This window comes from Argiope bruennichi, chromosome 3, assembly GCF_947563725.1.
Source record: "Argiope bruennichi chromosome 3, qqArgBrue1.1, whole genome shotgun sequence".
Lineage (NCBI taxonomy): Eukaryota > Metazoa > Arthropoda > Arachnida > Araneae > Araneidae > Argiope > Argiope bruennichi.
In genome coordinates, this window is record NC_079153.1 from 119,403,747 (window position 1) to 119,423,455 (window position 19,709).

At 30.5% G+C, this 19,709-nt stretch overlaps 1 protein-coding gene across 1 annotated transcript in view; it reads right to left on the minus strand.

The window, feature by feature from the left end:
* Window positions 1-13,390, minus strand: part of LOC129963589 (pendrin-like) — a 75,365-nt gene extending 61,975 nt beyond the window's left edge. The window contains exon 1 of the mRNA XM_056078056.1: window positions 13,074-13,390. Coding sequence (XP_055934031.1) covers window positions 13,074-13,198 — 125 coding nt within the window. The 5' untranslated portion in view covers window positions 13,199-13,390. The remainder of the gene's footprint in view (window positions 1-13,073) is intronic.
* Between the last annotated feature and the right edge of the window lie 6,319 nt (window positions 13,391-19,709).

The window sequence follows — 19,709 nt, forward strand, 5'->3', positions numbered from 1 at the left end:
AAAACCACATGCCTGAAGACCTTGAAAAAATAGCTACTTCGTTTTATTCAACTCAGTGCATTTACACAATAAATCTTATAGCTGAAAGATTCAATTTTATTATTTTCTTTTTAACACTTGGCCTTGGGCCTAAACAATCATTATCACTGATAAAAAAAAAGAAAAGAAAATATCATGACGAAATCTAATTATTCTAAAGATGCGAGCTGAATTTTATATCTAAATAAGAAGTACATCCATTAATTTTCAATTGCCTATCCTAAAAATTGAAATTAAATTGTAATTAAAATTTTTCTCGATTTAATTTTGTTTTGTTGCTATATTTTACATGAAGTTACTTAATTGTAATTGTAATGCATGCCTATCATTCATAATTTTTTTTTCGAAAAGTTTTAAGTAATTTAGTAAAGAATTCAATGATATCTAAATAAGAATTTTATTTCTGATAAAGACATGATTTTTAGGAAAGAAACTTAACTAGACAATTTAGATTTTTTTTTGGTTTACAAATTAAATTCAAATTTTAAAATAATATTTATTTAATTATTATTATTCCAGGACTTTTGTTGATATACACAACATTCTTTGAATACAATTAAGGGGTGGATCCTAGTACAGCCCACTACTTGGCGTCTTTTTGAATTCTCGCCAAACGAGTGGCTATAATGTCGCCAATGTGACAACCTAGACGGATTTCTTAAAATTTTATTTATTTATTTTATTTTTATTTTTATTTTTATTTATTATTTTATTTTATTTTATTATTATTTATTTATTTTATTTATTATTATTTCTGGCCTTCAAGTATCGTTTTTTAATTGAAAAATAATAAATATTCAATTAGTAGTCAACTTGGCGAGATTTGAAATAAGTCGCCAAGAGGTGGGCCCATCTAGGATTTTACCCAATTAAGTAATCTAAGATTAATATTTAATAAATTGCATCACATGTTACATCAAAAAGATGAATAATGCTACATATATATGCATTCACATAAATCAAAAAAGAAATAAGTCTTCTAATTGCAGATCAGGCAATACATTATAACAATTTTTGTAATTTCGAAAGCTCTTTTTTTTTTTAAATTTGTTTCTGTTGATTACATTCTCTTGTTCAGCTTTTCTCCAGCGATGCTTGGCTTGGCAGGGCAAGACATGGCGCTGTTCGTGAGTATGGCAATCATTTCATTACTAGCAATCTAACTGTTATGATGTGAATATTATAGCAACCCTGTTCAAATATTTATCAATTAAAATTCGTTTTTGTACATAACTTCAATATTGCCTGAATTAAAGTCAATTTTTCCATCCTAATTATTCTTCTATTATATTGTGACTGTAATTTTTAAAAATTATTTTATGTAGCTGAAATTTTTTTTTTCTTTTTTACTTTGACCCATAAAGAATTGCAATTTAACGAATGAACATAAAGAAGTTTTATCTTTTTAAATAGTTGAAAACTATGTAATACACGCATTAATTTTTTTCAAATATCTACTGGCCACTAATTAAAATATTTATTGCTTCTTAAAAATCAATACATTTAACTGTTGATTCTTTCTTTTCCGACAAATGCTAAGCCTTTTAACCCTGCCTCTTGACAATGCTATATATCATGATTTCCCTCCTATCATGGCGATGCTTTTTATATTTCAACTGTATTTATACGTTAAAATTAAATCACCGTCTCTTCTATTCTAATTTGTGCATCACTATGCAACTGGGAAATATAAAACGCTATTTTTATACAATGTTTGAACAGATCCAAATACTACTGCAACGAAACCAACAGCTACCTATTTATAACAATATAATTAATATGCCATTTTACGATGCAATTTTATGATGTCATTTATTACTTGCGGCGACCAGCTGGTTCTTCGACGGTAATGGTTATGTTTAATTCCAATTATATCGTTTAGATATAACTTCATGAACACGATAACACCTAATATTCTGAACAGGACAAAAATACAATATTTTAAACAGGGCGTCTTCCTTACTACTGATGATAATACAACTTATAAAAATTAATATATAAAAACATAGCAAATGAAAGTATGGTATAACCGAGACGCGATTTCTACGTTGTACGAAAGAAGGTTAAATTAATGTATCACTGATATTTTTATATTTTCCCCAAAATGTATTCTTCTATTTAGAATTTTATGATTATAGTTAGAATGTATTGGAGAGTAATGAATGTGTTAGCAGATTTTTTTGAATAGACAGAAACGTGATTTGTTTGCGTAATTAAAGTCTTCTACTTCCCGTCCAGCAGCTTCCGGAGCATTAGAGATAAAGCGAAAAAAATGTTTCTCCCTTTTAATGCTAGTTTATAACACAATACGATTTAAGTTAAACTCATACTACACGATTTTTTAAAAAATTTCTCAAAAAATACTACGCAAAGTCATATAAAAAGATTATTTTTTTAATTAGATGCAATATAAAATATTAATTAATCTTAGTTAGGCAATAAGGAACCAAATGCAAATAAATATTTCGAGAAAATGATATTTATCTAAAATATGTAAAAGCATTCTAAAGTTGAATTTCTCAACTATATTATAAATTATTTAATTAGAAGTTATTTGAATAATTTATAGAAACTAAGTTTAGCAATTAATTATAAAAATAATTATTTAATTAGAAGTAATTTCATTGGAGTTTGTTTACTTTTGCTAATAAGCAACACAAGATAGATTTTGCAATAATTAATAAAAAAAATATTATCCAATTGTACGAATGCATCAAACTTTTAAATAATAACATTACTAAAAAGATTTTTACTTTCAGTTAAACTAGCGGGAAATTTTTTTATATATTCTGTAATAAAAATGTTGTTCCCCTTCCTCTGCAGAAGATAGCGACCTTTTTCTAACCCTTTCTAGGGCCGTGGGAAGTATGCTTTCCACCAAATTTATCAATCTTTGTATGAATTTATGTAGGTTGGCATAAGTTCTGATACATTTTTTTAGTAAGTCAGAAACTTAGATGCTTCAGTTCTTTATCTCAGACAAAATGATGTGTCTTGATTTGTTACTTAATTATTAATTAACCAAATTAATTAATGAATCAAATTAAATTTATCTAATAAGCTAAATGAATTCCTTTTCTTATTCTAATTTCAAGCCTAAAAATATTTTAACATAATATAACTTGAAAAAAAATGGCCCTTTAAAGGGTTAAAACACTGAATGACTTGCATAGTAATGAAAGAAATATTCGGAATGAGATCCCTGAAGTAAATTTAGGATTTTTGCTCAATCTAGGAAGTGATCTTTACGATAAATTCCTGGCACGCAGTTAATACACAAATCGAATAAGTATTTTTAACGCCTTTTTTTCCGGATCGTTTGAAAACAAAATTTGATATAGACACACAATTATAGCCACAAGATCACATGATGATGATGATGTCGTGTCCGCGTTACCACGGAAAGGGCGTGCAGTAGCTTCTGAGGGTAAAGACCCCTGAGCACCCAAGGGCAGAAGTCTGACTTCTAGCTCATATGAAGATGAAACTCACACATTCGCTTGCACAACCCCTTTTTACAGGGGAGAACATTCACACACGTCACAGATAGAACACAGATGAAGAACAACCATGCCCGAACCGGATTTCTAACCCGGGACGCCCAGATCACGGGGACGATGCGCTACCCCTATGCAAGGACACCGGCACAAGATCACATAACAAATATCATTAACTTAAATCGTAGGCTTTTGGTATTTTTGCACTTGCACGCATGCGAAAATACAGATATACTGTCAGTTCCTAGACATATTTTGCTCAAAATTCGACACGAACCTACAATTAGAGCTGGAATCTTATATACCAAATTTTATTCAACATATCTCTCTATATTTTGTAGTCACTTTCAGATGTACCAGACAGCTGGATAGACAGACTTCCTCGGCATAATTTTCGTTCAAAATTTGATAGAAATCTACAGATTTGGCGACAGACAAACCTACAGATTTTATGTTTTTTCATGCATCAAATTTTATCTTCCTAACATGTTTCAGTTATCGTATTCATAGACATATATAGAACAGATGTAATTCCTAAAAGGAATTTGGTGTCCCGGCAAAGTCTGAAACGCGAAAATTCGTTAAAATTAATTACTTTTCCAAATGAAATACTTCATGTTTTAATATCTCGTGTGAGACAGAGTAAAAATGTAGTAGATGAATTTTATTCAATATTAAGAATATTTCATAAACTATGCAGATTTATTAGTAACTTACTAATATTTAATCAATTGATTTAATATTGAATAAGTGATATATTGTTCTATTTTATTTCAAAAGTTTTCCTTATTAAACTGTCCATGATTTATTAAATTATTAAAAAAGAATTTAAAGAATTTAAATATTAATGGAGAGAGGAATTGTTGTGCAAGAGTGATTTTTCTTTTCCAGCTATCCATTAAGTTCACAAAAGGTACTCGCACTGAGATCTAAAGAAATATCAGAAATCAAGAATTAATTGCAAGGTTAAAATTTTGGAGCTTAGTAGAACATTATTGTAATTATTAGATTACTATTATACACCTTTCAGTGCCAAAAACATCTTTGCGATGCAAAAAACTCAGAACAAAAATATTATTTAAAATTCTAGTTATCCTAATTAGGTGTTTAAAAGACATATTTTATAGCACAGCTTTCACATGACACAAGAAAATATGTTAGATGTAAAATATTGCCCAGATGTGGGAGATACAGTAATACACTAATAGACTTTCTTATATTTCTTTTTAATACAGGAAAATGTCAAAGGTAATTAAAATTAACACTTTTGTGAAGAAAAACTGCATAAAATGCATATTTTTAATATTTTTCAAGATGTATTCTGAATTATGTTAAAACTCAGTTTCATTTAAAAAAAAGAATAAAATCCTGACGATTAAAAAAAACTCCATCATACAGCCGAAGTTCAATATTTTTCATTATATATCTTAATTTTCATGATTTTCCCCACTGTAACCAGTTTTATTTTTTTGTTCTACCCATTATTTGATTCCTTTGTTTGACATTCTGAAACCACCTGGTGTAAATAAGTTGGCTGCAGGTTTTGCCCTTAGGTGATTTGAAATTCTCTTTGTGCTTTTCTACCAAATGAGTTGCTCCGCAACGGTCATTTTTTTCAATTTGGCTATATAGCTTAAGAGGTTGCATATTGTGCTGCCTAATTTAAATAAATTGCTACCTAATGTGCGTTTAAATAAGTGTTTCTTTATTGAACATGAAAGGTATATAAGATATCCACTCTAAGTATGGCTCAATAGCTGATTCCTAAACTATTAAAGATAGCTGGGTAATTTCTTTAACCCTTTCTAGGGCCGCGGGAAGTATGCTTTCCACCAAATTTATCAATCTTTGTATGAATTTATGTAGGTTGGCATAAGTTCTGACAAAAATTTTTAGAAAGACAGAAACTTAGATGCTTCAGTTCTTTATCTTACTTAAAATGATGTGTCTTGATTTGTTACTTAATTATTAAATAAAAAATTAATTAATTAATCAAATTAAATTTATCTAATAAGTTAAATGAATCCCTTTCCTTATTCTAATTTCAAGCCTAAAAATATTTTAACATAATATAACTAGAAAAAAATGGCCCTTTAAAGGGTTAAATAACGTAAGATATTATAATTTGTGTAGTTATTGTCAATAATGCGCTGCTGAAAAATTATGAACTTAATTTTTTATAAATCCCATGGTCCAATGAGTCAAATTTTATATCCAACAAACAAAAAACAGCAAGAGTAGTTTTCCCGAAACTTTCTACAATTTTCCCAAATAAATGTGTGTGTATTTATTAATCGTATGCCATTGGCGAACAATAGTTACGAAAACGCCTATTACAGTGCGATCGTGACGATTTTTTTAACGATAAATCGTTGGAATGCTATTAATACATAAATACTAAAAAAAATGCATATTTTGGATAAATCTTCTCTAGAACGATTAAAATCAAAATTTGAAGCAGAACCACAAGTGTAGTCATATAAACACATACCAAATTTCATTTATTTAAATCATAGCTTTTTTTGAATTATTGCGTTTACATGCTAGTGAAAGTACCGATCAACAGACAACTAACCTCTTGGGGGGGGATTCGGTTTTAAATTATGTACATATCTACAATGTAGATTTTAAATCTGTCTACCAAATATTATCTATTTACTATTCTTAATTTTATAGTTATTGTGCTAGTTTATAATCGGAGAGTCGGTTCGACACACTTTCTCGGAATGGATTTTAAATTTTGGAAGACATCTACAAATTTGGAGACTCAGCCATCTTGCTCAAGGAGCAGTGAAGTTACCGTGTTCAAAGACAATTATAAAAACGTATATTCCGAATTCAGAGATGTCTGGAATGTGGAGATTAAGTCATATTCTCCAGTTTGATTTTTTCTGATGATTACAATACTTTCTCTTTGTTTTGCTTCGTGTTAAATAAAGTATAAATCAGTACTAATTTCAAATTGATAGACTGAAAAAAAATTTAGATGTGATAAATATAAGCATCGAAAAAAAAATTTACTGACTGAAATAAAATATAATACATCATATAAAGCACTTTTCCAAATGGAAGTATATACTTATTTCTCATCGATTAGGAATTATTTAACCTGTTTGTACTTACATAAAGGTTTTTTTTCCTCGAATTATAAAAGTTGTTACTCTTTTACTTTTAATTATATGAAGCATACAAAGTTTCAGTTTTAGTTGTATTAACGTCCCGTTTTAAAGAAACAGATATTTTGGGACGGACCTCGCAATTCTGACACGTGATCCGATAACAAAGACGATACCTAAGTTGGCACCCTCCTCTTCAAACGTCAGCACCACATAATCGGGGAAACATACAAAGATAAAGTATTGTAATCATCAAAAAATTCGAAATTCTAATTTTGATTCATCTCCCAGAATCAGGCGTCCCCGAGTTCGGAAAAACATATTTTTGGACCTATGAGCATGATAATTCAGTAATGCTTTGAGTTACTCATATGAAATTCAATATAGGTAGACAAATATAGATAACACAAATTTGATTTTTATCAAATTTTGAAAGGAAGTCTGTCTGTCCGCCTGTACGAATATAAGTCAGCAAGATAACTATAAAACGAAGCTATTTAGAGGAATAACATTTGATACACAGACTTAATATCCAAAGTATAAATATTTATCAAATTTGGAAATCAATCCGTCAAAGGAATGACCGTCTGTCGGTCTGTACTTTTAGAACCATGTAAACGCGACATCACAAAAACACAACGATTTAAATCTATGAAATTTATTATGTAACCTTGTGAATATAATGGTAATTATTTATCAAAATTAGTTTTCAATCGGTTGGAAAAATGGTATCGGAAATATATATTCGATTTTCTGGTGTCTATGGCAGCGATTGATCGCCAAATCCTATAAAAATTCTTGATTTCTGCCGGATATCGATCTATTTTAATTATTGTTCACCAATAACATGCAGTTAATATAAAAGTACTGGTTCCTTTACAATATTATGAAGCACGCATATGTGGCAAACGAAATCTGTGCACTCATAAATTTCATGGTTTTATCTGAGATCCACAATTGTATGCCAGGGGAAGAGGTCTAACACTTTTTTAAGAGATTATGCAAGAAAGATAATCTACGCACTCATGGATTTCATGGTTTTACCCAAGATCCACAACTGTATGCCAGGGGCAGAGGTCTAACGCTTTTTTAAGAGATTATGCAAGAAAGATAATCTATGCACTCATGGATTTCATGGTTTTACCCAAGATCCACAATTGTATGCCAGGGGCAGAGGTCTAACACTTTTTTAAGAGATTATGCAAGAAAGATAATCTCTGCACTCATGGATTTCATGGTCTTACCCAAGATCCACAATTGTATGCTGGGGGAGAGGGACTAACACCGTTATAAGACATTATGCAAGAAAGTTTCAGGGAGACCATTATTCTCTAGTTTTTTCAAATCATTAGAATACCAAGTCTTCCACCCCTCAATAAAAAAAAAAAAGAAGAAGAAGAAGAAAGCAAGAGCAAATCCTGATAAATTCTGAAGAACTTACGCATCCACATTAGAATGAAGCAGAATTTAAATAAGTTTTATAACACTATTTGATAAGGAAGAAAATTTATTGAGGCAATTACTATAAGAAGCAGTTCCTTGTGCTTTAAAATAGGGGTTTACAAAAACAGTGGGTTCCTAGTCAATTTTTGACAGTTCCCAGTTGAAATAAGATATTGAATGTATATCTGCATCTTTCTACAATTCACAAAAATGTGACGTAGGCTTGAAATTTTATTTAATAAAAAATGCTTTTTCCTTCGCAAAAGTTTTTTTTCTTTGGCCCATAAAACCACTTTAGAGACCACTTTGTTCTTTTCTGAAAAAATCAATACACCGAAGACAAAACGAATAACCCCAGATTCGATTTTTAAAAAGTGGCCTGTTTGAGAATCTTTGCTTTGGCAAGACAATAAAAAGGCAGAGAAAATACAATCATTAAGTCGGACAGAGCTTTCTGATGTCGATGAATATTTTCCCAAGCGGATAAATGTTTTTTATATACTTTAACAAGATAATCTCATACATTGGTTTTAAATTAATGTCTCGTTTTTAAATTACTTAAGAGTTTTTTTTTGTGAGTGGTCTCATACTTTTGAATCATAACCAAGGAATGAGAATAATTTTTCAGATGACTTTATTTTCAAAATTCCACACCATAAGTAGAATGGGTTGACCTTCGATTCAGTGGGGAAGCACGATCATATTCCTGGAAAATCTTACATGAAATCGGATCTCAAATTCTCAACACATTGACAGCAAAACTGAGTCTGTACCATAGGGCTATTGCGTTCACATGGACACAGATTATTTCTATTTCAGTGATGGGCAGTAACATTTTTAAAGTAGAGGAACATATTTTTAATAACTCTTCCTACAAGTGGCGTGTTTCCATTCAGACTGAATAGGAAACTACCAATGGAGGCACAATTGAGAGAGGATCGAAAATGGGCGGATAAAAAAGTTATTTTCTTAGCTGTCAAAATAAAGTTTGTAAAAAATGTAAATCTTACGAATTATATATATTAGAGGGATATTAATATCAAGTATAATTGGCCAACTTTTTATTTGCTTATTATATGTTCACTCAATTATTAGTATATTTATAAAATGAAACATCTACTTTAATACTATAGTATTCAAATATGGATGCCGGACAGTCTGGAGTCGTAATGGATGAATAAAATAAATACATAATTACAAAGTTAAAAAATACAAATATTAATCTAAATGGATCATGCTATTAAAAGAAGGAGCCTTATAATGTCCACTGTCTAGGACGATAAAATACCTTAAAACGCCACTGCTCACTATTTTCAGAACATACTACTGTGCAGAACATACTACTTAATACTAATACATCAAAACTATTTAAAGAGAGATTTTCGAAATTCATATCATAAATATAACTCAAAACTATTCAGGACTATTTTTAATTTCCCCCTTCTTGCCTAATCATTAATAAATCATTTGTCTGGTTTGGAAAAGTGAAATTGCGCCAAATGGCAGCTAATTTCCCAGCACAGGAGTTGACACCAATAATAAATTTAGCTCAAAAATTAAAGTCAGAATAACCCGCAGCCAGATGGAATTATGAATAATTTTATTTGTCCATTAACCTCAAACCTTTACTGCCGATGATGGATCCGGCGGTGGCGGTATGAAAAGAATTGAGGAAAGTTTTTTCTCAAAAACACATGCTGCATTCTGCTTCATATAACAATAAAATAATCTGGCCTTAGTTTGATGAGTTCGCTATTAATTGAGATATATTGTCATTCATTTTATTACAGAGAACAATTGGAATGAAGTATGTTTATTACCATAATCAAAGCTTTTACACGTATTAAAAACATTTTCTATTTAAGACTTTTCTTAACTTTAAAAAAAAAATGCGATGAAATTTATCATTAACTAAAAGTAGTTTTTAAGAACAGATTTTATAAATAACATTTAGATTTACTAGAGAAATAATTAAAATTTATCACTTAATAACAAGTTTTACAAAGCAAAAACTTCGATTAATTATTGACTTTTTACTGAATGGATATCAGTTATTAGTATTATTTATCCCTATCACTACTAATCCAGCCTTACCTGATCGTGCAAGTTCTAAATTAATGAGCCGTTTGGGGATGGGTGTATTTTTTTAAAACTAAGAATTCAGGATGCAAAGTGAGGGTACACTTAATAGCATCTTGCTTCATACCCTGCATATCCGACCCAAAAATGGTTTATTAATATAGAAGTTCTAAGGCCGGGTTGGGCCGGATTAGTAGTAAAAGGGTTCATGTTTATAAAAATTTAATCCATTCTTGTTTCGTTTTTAATGAAAGAAATAATTTTATATTGCTGCTTATAGGACAATAAAAGTACTTTTTCGCGCTTAAAACATTAGAAGTGGTTGATGTTTGATAGCAAATTCTCTTAGTTTACCGTTTATGTCAAAAAAAATGTTGAAGTGCAGATGATTTAATTAATGATATAAAAGCGAAGTTTTACATCTGACATAACTTTAGGAATTGATTATGCTCTTTAATATAAGTTAAGAGCGATTATACGGAATATTGTTGGTATAGTTATATTTACATTCAGATATTTCACGGAATAATCATAATAATGTTAAATATTTATAAAAAAATTATAGAGACATATAAATTACAAAAAAAAAGTCTTTCAGATTTAACTATACCAAAATTATCTATTAATTTATCCTCAATTATTAATTTTATCATCATTTTATGGATTTCAAAAACTTGTGATAGAAGAAATGCAATCCCACTCTGCCACGCATGTAAAACCTTGTACTTGTTTCTGCGCATGCGCTTCAAGAGTTTATTGATATTAATGCCTCTTTTGAAACAACGCGAGGGCCACTGTAAGACCGCTTGTAACTATAACCAGAATCAGATGACATAGTAAGAACAATGGTCGACTCCCTTTCAAACTTCCTTACCACAGCAACAATAGAAGATTTAACTCTTGACGTCAGAGTTAACGAACATCAGGTCAACATAAAAGATGGCTATTGGATAAAATCGGTACTAGAATGTGAAGCTTTCTAGTCCGCAAATCGAAATCTTGTATATAGCCATCATGGCCGGATTCAATTCAATAGGTAAAGGATGTCAAACACAATTCCCTGGAATTCACGGTTTTTCGTCCTCCATTGTAGGAAAGAATACTTTTATAAGTTTCGCAAGATTTATGGATTCCGCTATTACGATTTAAAATAAAATAAATACGTCATTAAATATAATTACTTTTAAAAGTTGGTGTTACTGCAATAATTCTGAGGTTAAACACAAGCCATCACTGATGAATCAGTTTTGTGGAACTTTATGACTCGCACAGAGTCGTGTGACAAATATATAAAATTTGACATAAATGAATGCGAATGGTTGTGTCGCTGTTTTTTTCAGAATTAAAAAGAAAATGAACAGTATTTGGTATTTTTGAAATAGACTAAAAATTTTCATACTATTTCTATTTTTAAATAAAAGATTACTTTTATTAAATTCTTATTATATTGCGCATATAATTCTAATCAAAATATTTTACAATCAATTTTTATATATTTTTTGCCATCTTTGATAAAACTAAATACCGTGCCTTAATGTTTATCTATTATCACCATTGCGTAGTACATAAAACATTAAGAACGTTAAGACGAAAAAAAAAAAAAAAATAGTAATTACTTGAACGAAAAATGGATTTTGAATACTATTCCTTCTATTTAGCGTCCATAATTAAATCAGTTTCCTTCTAGAAATGAGAACATTTACGAACTAATTTGATCATTAATATAGCAGTTAATTTAATTTTCTGATCAGTTCACTTCATGATAATCATAATCTAGTGTTTATATAATGAAGCAATCGTGAAAAACATTGCAAAAATTATTCTTACGAAAGGATTTCATCAGCACATTTTTGTGATTATGAAATAATGAAGAATAAAGATAACGAAAAATAAAGAATCGATTAAAAAAAATTCGAATTAGACGAATTTCAGAAAGATTTTCATCTTAAATCTAGACAGTCTATTAAATGAGACAATTTATTAGTTAAAAGTTCGTCTAATCCTTTGGATAACCATTTATTTGAAAAAAATATTTTGAATTTTTAGCATAATTAATCGTTTGGGTCCATAGAAGCAGTATACTTTATGCGAAAATTCTTTTAATATATATTATTCATGATATATACTCTCATAATATTAAGATAATTTAAAGTTAAAAAAAATCATTAAAAAATTTAAACAAATACACAGCGTTCTGATACATTAAATGTAACCAAATGGTTAAAATTCATCTAAAAAGAAAATGCTTTTTATAACATCTAAAGATAATTTAAATCTTTGCAGAATTGAAAAATGATTGAAAAAAAATTGTAAACAACATTAGAAAATAATAGTAGTATTTTGTTCTATATGAAAGATTATAAGTGTGCAACATAAATGTTTCAAAATTTGGCGAGATCACTTATTTCCCAACAAACCTACAATAACAGAAATTTATGATATTTAAAAGTAAATATAAGCAATTAGGAGTAAATTATAAACATATAGTTCGAAAATCATTACAATCATTTTATTCAGATTTCATTTAAAGATTTTCTACTTTTCATACAAATTTGCATCGTTATTATTTCTGCCTTTATTCAATTCATTTTGAAAACTTTAATTAGTGATTAATGAAATTATTTCATTCTTTGTTTTTTGATGTAATTAAATTATAATCAAACATATAATGTTGGGAATTAATTATTTTAAGATAACATTTAAAATCAAATAGTAATTTTTTAAATTATTTTTCTTTCAATCCTCCTGCTTATTCATCAAGTTCTACAAATTTCACAATTTTTTAAAAAAATAATCGTGGAACAAAAAATTAGAAATAACGGAATTTAATATTGTTTTTTATTTTCATTGTTTACATTTATTTAACACATTTAAACAGTTAAAATAAAACTTAACTCACCCTTCTCTGCTTAAATACGAGTCCAAAACCTGTTGCTTCTCACTTTTTGAATCGCGCGAGTCTTGAGAATTGAAAGTTCCGTATTCTTTGGCATCGTGGTTCGCAGCAGATAATTTGTCTGCCATTCTATAATCAAAAAGGGTGTTAATTATCTAGCGTATCCTTTTAATAGTCACCGTTTGTTCCTGATAGAGAGATGCAACAAAAGATTTTTCTAAATTCGCCACACCGTCGAATAATCAGCGAACTTCTGCTGCCTTTCACTCACGTTGGCGTTGTTTTCATTCTGCCCGCCGACAGAACGTCTGTTAGATTGGCGATTTATCGCCGCTAGGTGTTGGAGCCAAACAACAAAAAGATAATTTCTCTTTATCAGGGGCGAAAAGGATCAAGAGATCTCGCGACAAGTTTAAAAAAAGCGACAGTTTATCGGAAGCTTTTATTTTATTTTATTTTTTTCAAAACGTAAAACAGTTTTGTGTTGATTAGGTTGCTATGAGCCAAAATTGAAAGAAACGAATAAAAATCGAAATGCAATAAAAACAGAAGAAAATGCAATTTGACGTTCCTTTGTAGTGATAATAAAAACTAGGTAACGGTTACGATTTTTAAGGATATTTGGAATAACAGGTGTCACACCTTTAGATAATAAAATCATTTACTAAAAAGTATTGATTTTTTTTTAAATAACTGATCTAAATTCTATAAGTACTGCAAAAAAAAATCGATTGTTTTGACACATTTATTGACTTTTCTATGAAAATGAAATTTGCTAAACTAATTATATACATTGCTAAAAAATATGGACATTTGTTGTTTTTGTCCATATTTTGATGTTTTTATGTATTTTTTAGATTAGAAATAAGGTTTTTATAATGTTCGATTTCAGTCATTTTTTTTCAGTGAACCAATTCCACATTGAAAATAACTCATAGATGTTAGATAAAATTCAATAACAAACTTTCCTGACAAGAACTCAAGGACATTACAATTTATCAATCTGTAACAAGAACCGTTGATCTAACCACTTCTCTTATTATTCATAGTAATTCGATTAATTTAGTTAGTTTAAAATTAGAACCCATTTTCAAATTACACTAAGCCTGTTTTGTGACGAATCTTATCGAATTGAAGCTTGATAAGATGACAAGGAGAGTAAGCTTGTGACTTTACCCCAATTTCACACCACATCAGCAAGAGAAATTTTATTTAACCCCCTCTGTGCTTCTTAGATAGTATCGGTATTAGAATCATCGTTCCTACAGCTACAAATCCAAATATAATCAAAACATACGGACTCGACTCTTTTGCTTCACATTTTAATTTAATTTAGTTTAATAACATATACGGATCATCATGTAGGCAGTTTTGAGCCCATAATGTTGAACCACAGATATCAACCACGAGGAAAATATATGATAAGGTACCTCCTCACGAAATTTCCACACTCAAGAAGTGGGAAACTATTTGACTTTCAACGCCAAATTTAATATGGATATATATACGAATCTGATTTTCAACCTATAATTCGCCACTTCCCAAAATCAAGACCAGAAGAAATACTGAGCCACTGCGATCCACTTTGCTTCTTAGTAAATTGTAACAATTCAAATTAAAAAAAAAAAAAGGAGCAGTTGCACAGCCAGCCTGGCCTATGGGTAGCGCGTTTTCCTCATGATCTAGGCGTCTAGGGTTCGAGTCCTGGTTCGGACATGGTTGTTCTTTACCCTTATTTCCATCTGTGAAGTGCGTGAAAAAGCTCCCTTGTAAAAAGGGGTTGTGCAGATGGGTATGTAAGTGCCATCTTCATATGAGCTAGAAGACAGACTTCTGCCCTCGAGTGCTCAGGAGCTTTTACCCTCAGAAGCTACTGCACAAACTCGGCTCAAAATCGTTGACATTGTCAGTGGGCTTGTCTACCATAAGTAACAACAACAGGTCAATAGCCATTACTTTTCAAAACATCAATTCAAAAGTTAGAAACCGGAACATTAAAATTTTTCTAGATAACAGTTCTATCTAAAAAAGCGTTAATTTTTTTTTAGGTAATAGCATATTATTTTTGCTTTGTCGAATTTTCTTCTAAAAATTTCCATGCTCTTTTATATCAATATCCAATACTGTTTTGGTGAAATTTTTTCTTACTGTATATAATTTTAAAAATGAATTAAAATCAATGACATGGACCAGCTTCGAATTAGCGCAATTTGGATATTAATCCAAAATAATCGCTAGTTATAGTTCTAGCATATTAACGTTAATACAACACTAGGGCTATTTTGGGACGAACCTCGTAATTTGAATTAAGATCAACTCCTAACACAATTCCTAAGCTGGCATCCCCCTCTCCAAGCTTCCGCAGCCTACCAGCGGGAGGACGTCTGGTCCCGGAAGAAACAGCGTATACCAGAGCCTCTTACGGTTAGCCGGTTCTTCGAATTAATCGTGTCTTGAACCTGAAACCGCTTGATTCAGAAGCCGAGACCACCAGGCCACCGTGGTCCTCTTAAATCATCGCAAATGGATTTAGAATGTCTGAAAATTCATGATTGATTCTTTCTTGAAAATTCTTGATTGATTTGATACTTTATTTTTGTTTGGTATTGTTTGATATTGGTTTGATATTTTGTTTGGTATTGTTTGTTTGATATTGGTCCAGGATTATTTTCAAAGTTTATGTCAAGAGAACAACACCTGAGCTGATTGCCCCATTCTTCAAACTTCTGCACCATACAAACAGTGAGGACATATGGCTTACAAGTTGGATTGAGCGTGCAGAAAATCATATAAACGGCAGTTCTTTTGGAGAAGCGAGTTTTAAACCAAGCACTAAAAACTCAGGCCTTAACACTAGGCCATCGCGGTCTGCGAAGTAGTATGTGTAATTTGTGATGTATCATTGAACTTAATCGAATCCATTGCACTACAAACCGCTAATAATACACCGATTAATTTTGGACAATTGTACAACTAGATTTTTTTACCATAATGTGTTACGCAACCAGCTCATCTAAAAAAATAATCATTTTGAAATTGGTTTTCTATGGATGCATAATTAGGTCGAATTCAACTCATTTGTTTTTACGAACCATCATCGTTCATTTTCAAATTTTTGTAGTTCTAAAATACAAGAAATTTAATAAAAAAATTCCAAGCACGTAACTTTTTTTAAAGATGTTGATAGATCATTTTTTAAAGCATCGTTTTCAATTAAATATTGCAGCATATCGGAAATTCTATAGAAAAAAAAATGTCCGCAAACAGAATTAATTGAAGGGTTTCAATAAAACAGTTTTCAATTTCAAAACAGACATTCATAGCCTTTCTTATTTAGAAAACACGTTTCTATGATCCAGTTGCACAGTGTGTTATCACATAGAATTACACGTGACCAGAAAGAACATCTGATTCACTTAGAAGAAACTGTTGATGTGAGCTAATACGCTCGGTTCACGCATAAAATCATTTTAGGTATTTTACTTTCGTTTTGTACTTAATAACGAAGTGGTAATTAATCGAATGTAGAATATTTTTCATAGAAAATTCATTTGTCAAAGCATTATACAAAATGTGAATCGAGAAAAATAGTCACATAAGTGCAAGTGTATACGCATCGTTTATCAAAGTAGTGTATAGGTCTATTAAAATTGCTTTTCATAACGAAAACAATTTGATAAATACGTCTTTTTACTTTATCGTGTACATAGTAAAGCGAAAATAATGTTATTGTGAAAAAATTGGAACTCGAGATTTCAACGAATTTCCACATTTAAGAACTATCTTATTTCGAAAAATGTATTTTGTGAAATTATCTCTCTTTCTCCTCTCTCTATCTCTCTGCGACAAAGATAGCTTCAAAACGCTTTGAGCTACACAGATGAAATTTGGTATATGGTCTTTGCACCGAATATATAGATTTCTATCAAATTTTGTGCAAAATCCATCTAGTGGAAGTCTGTCTGTTCCTGCTATTCAAGTATAAGTTAACATGATTACTACAAAACGAAGAGAGCTAGAGAAATAAAATTTGGAACAGAGATTTAACATCAGTCATGTAGACGAATGTTGAGCCAAATCCACTGAGCAGTCTGTCAGTCTGTTCTTTCAGAAACATGTAAACGCGATAACTCAGAAATGGAATGACTTTAATATTATGAGTTTTGATATGTAATTTTGTCACTACAAGAGTAGCTTTGTGTCAAATTTTTGTTTCAAACGGTTTGGAAAAACGTGTCTAAAACACAAATTTAATTAACCTCCTGCCATTGGTCACTTACCAAAGAAAAAAATTCGCCAAGGATAACACGATATATTTCTGAAAAAATGCTAAATTCACACCAAAGATTCGTATTTCGTAACTAATGTACGCAGTAAGAAGCACGGCATTCTCTGAGATAAACCTTTATTAGAGAATATGCGAGAAAGTTTTTGGGAGACTACTCCCCCTGGTTTCAAATTTATTTTTATCTAAAGCAAGCCCAAAGCGTTGGCATAGAAATTACTTGTATATCATTCAAGTGACGTGACATCCTGCATTTATACCAGGGTTTCCCAAATTACCTGGCCGCGAATCAATATTAAGTGAGTCATGACATGATATTTCCAGATTTTGCAAAAATGTAATGAGAGGTAAAAAATCACCATTAAGACAATATAAATACTTTTTTTTGAAATTATATTTATTATCAATAATAATAAAGATTTTTATTTCATCAGAAAAATTGGCCCATAAAACCTTTATCGGAAAGAGCAGGTGCTATTTCGTCTCTGAAATTAATCACCAAGCGCTGAGAATGAAATGGGTCACTATATATTTGTTTTCAATAAAATAGATCGCAACATTAAAAAGTTAGGAATTCTTGAGTTATATAATATTGTGACTTAATAAACAGCGTCATCCATCTCAATTTTTCAAATTTTAGAAGAGGAAAAAGAATCTAAATTTTCACAATTTCTAGTGAATATTCTTAATTGTTATTTTCATATTCGGAATGAGCATAAAACTGCATGTTTATACCGGATGCGAAAAATTACAAATATTCCTTATGGGTTGTGAAAAATTCACTCATTTTTTTTCTCCTCTAAAATTTACAAGACTGAGATAATTGATACTGTTTGTTAAGCGACTCTGATTATTTCTGTAATAAATATATCTTTTCACAACCAATACAAAGTCTAAAGTAAACAAGAAGGAGTGGTCTTCCTAAAACGTGCTCGCATACTCTCCATCAGAGGACGCCTTGCCTGCCATTGGCGTTCAATAGTTATGAAACATTAACCTTTGGCCCGAATTTATTGAATTTATTGCCAGATCCTTGACGAGTTTCATGGCGATTAATCCCTTGCATGCTGTTAATAGTGTTTGAAAATCGAATTTATGTTTTGGACTCGGTTTTACCAGTCGATTAAAACAAAAAAATGGACACAATACGGCACTTGAAGTGAAAAAATTCCATATCAAATGTGCTATATTTAAGTCAGTGTGTTTTTGAATTATTATGATCACATGTTTCTGAAAGTATAGACCGACAGACAACCAACCACTTGTTGAATTTGGCTCAAAATTTAACAGATGTCTACCCTATTAATGTTAAATGTGTGGGCCAAATTTTATTCATCTAGTTCTCTTTGTTTTATAGTTATCAAGCTAATTTATGTTTCAAAAGACGGACAGATCAACTTGCTCAGAATGGGTTTTACTCAAATTTGATATGTCTATAAATTTGGAGTAAATACCGTATATCAAAACGGTTTTGATTTATCTATATCACAGGCATACATTTTCCCAAAATATGTTTTTGAAAAATGGGAATTGGTTAAAACCTCCAGCTTTAATTTTTTTTGATGATTACTCAATAATACGTATATGAAAAGGTAAAAACAAATCATCAGTGAATAAGATTTTTTATAGTCACCTGACACAGAATACAGTGCTTTACCTTACAGACAAATTAATATATTGTTAGGGAAATGTGGGGATCAGGGCACGAAAGTTTTCGCGAGGTTTATTGGTATTTCTAAATGCCCAAATTTTATTGTATTATTGAAAGTTTTTCTTCAATATTATTAGGGAAACATTCATCTGCTGGGTGTACGATGAAAAATTCAATAAGATTTATAGGAGGTAATGATTCTATTCTACACGATATGCAGGTAACAAAAAATATAGGGAACGCGCAAAAAGCAACGTAAAAACAGCAAATTCCTATTAAACTATCGCAGTAGCACTAAGTCTTCAGAGGAAATTTACTGGAGGTCAATACTCCAGACTTCATTCAACTATTCCCTTGTCGATTCGACTTGTTTGTGTGCCTTTTCTTTTTATAGCCCCGTGATAGAGCATCAAATATTTTAAAACAAATGCCGGACCTCAAGTCCTAATGCATATATTGCCAAAACTTTCTAATATTTTGGATCGTTCATTCTTCTCACCAAAGACGCCAAATGGTCGCCAAGGCTGGCATTCATTCATTCTGCCCATGTTAGAACCATCTGTAAAATTCTCTTTCTTACTACCAGACTAGCTATGTAGGAAAGAAATATTATAGATTCATAGCAATATTCTCTCTTTTCATCAATTAGCAGCAGTTGTTCAATCTGGCACCAAATTTGAACATATAAACTATGTCCTGAGCA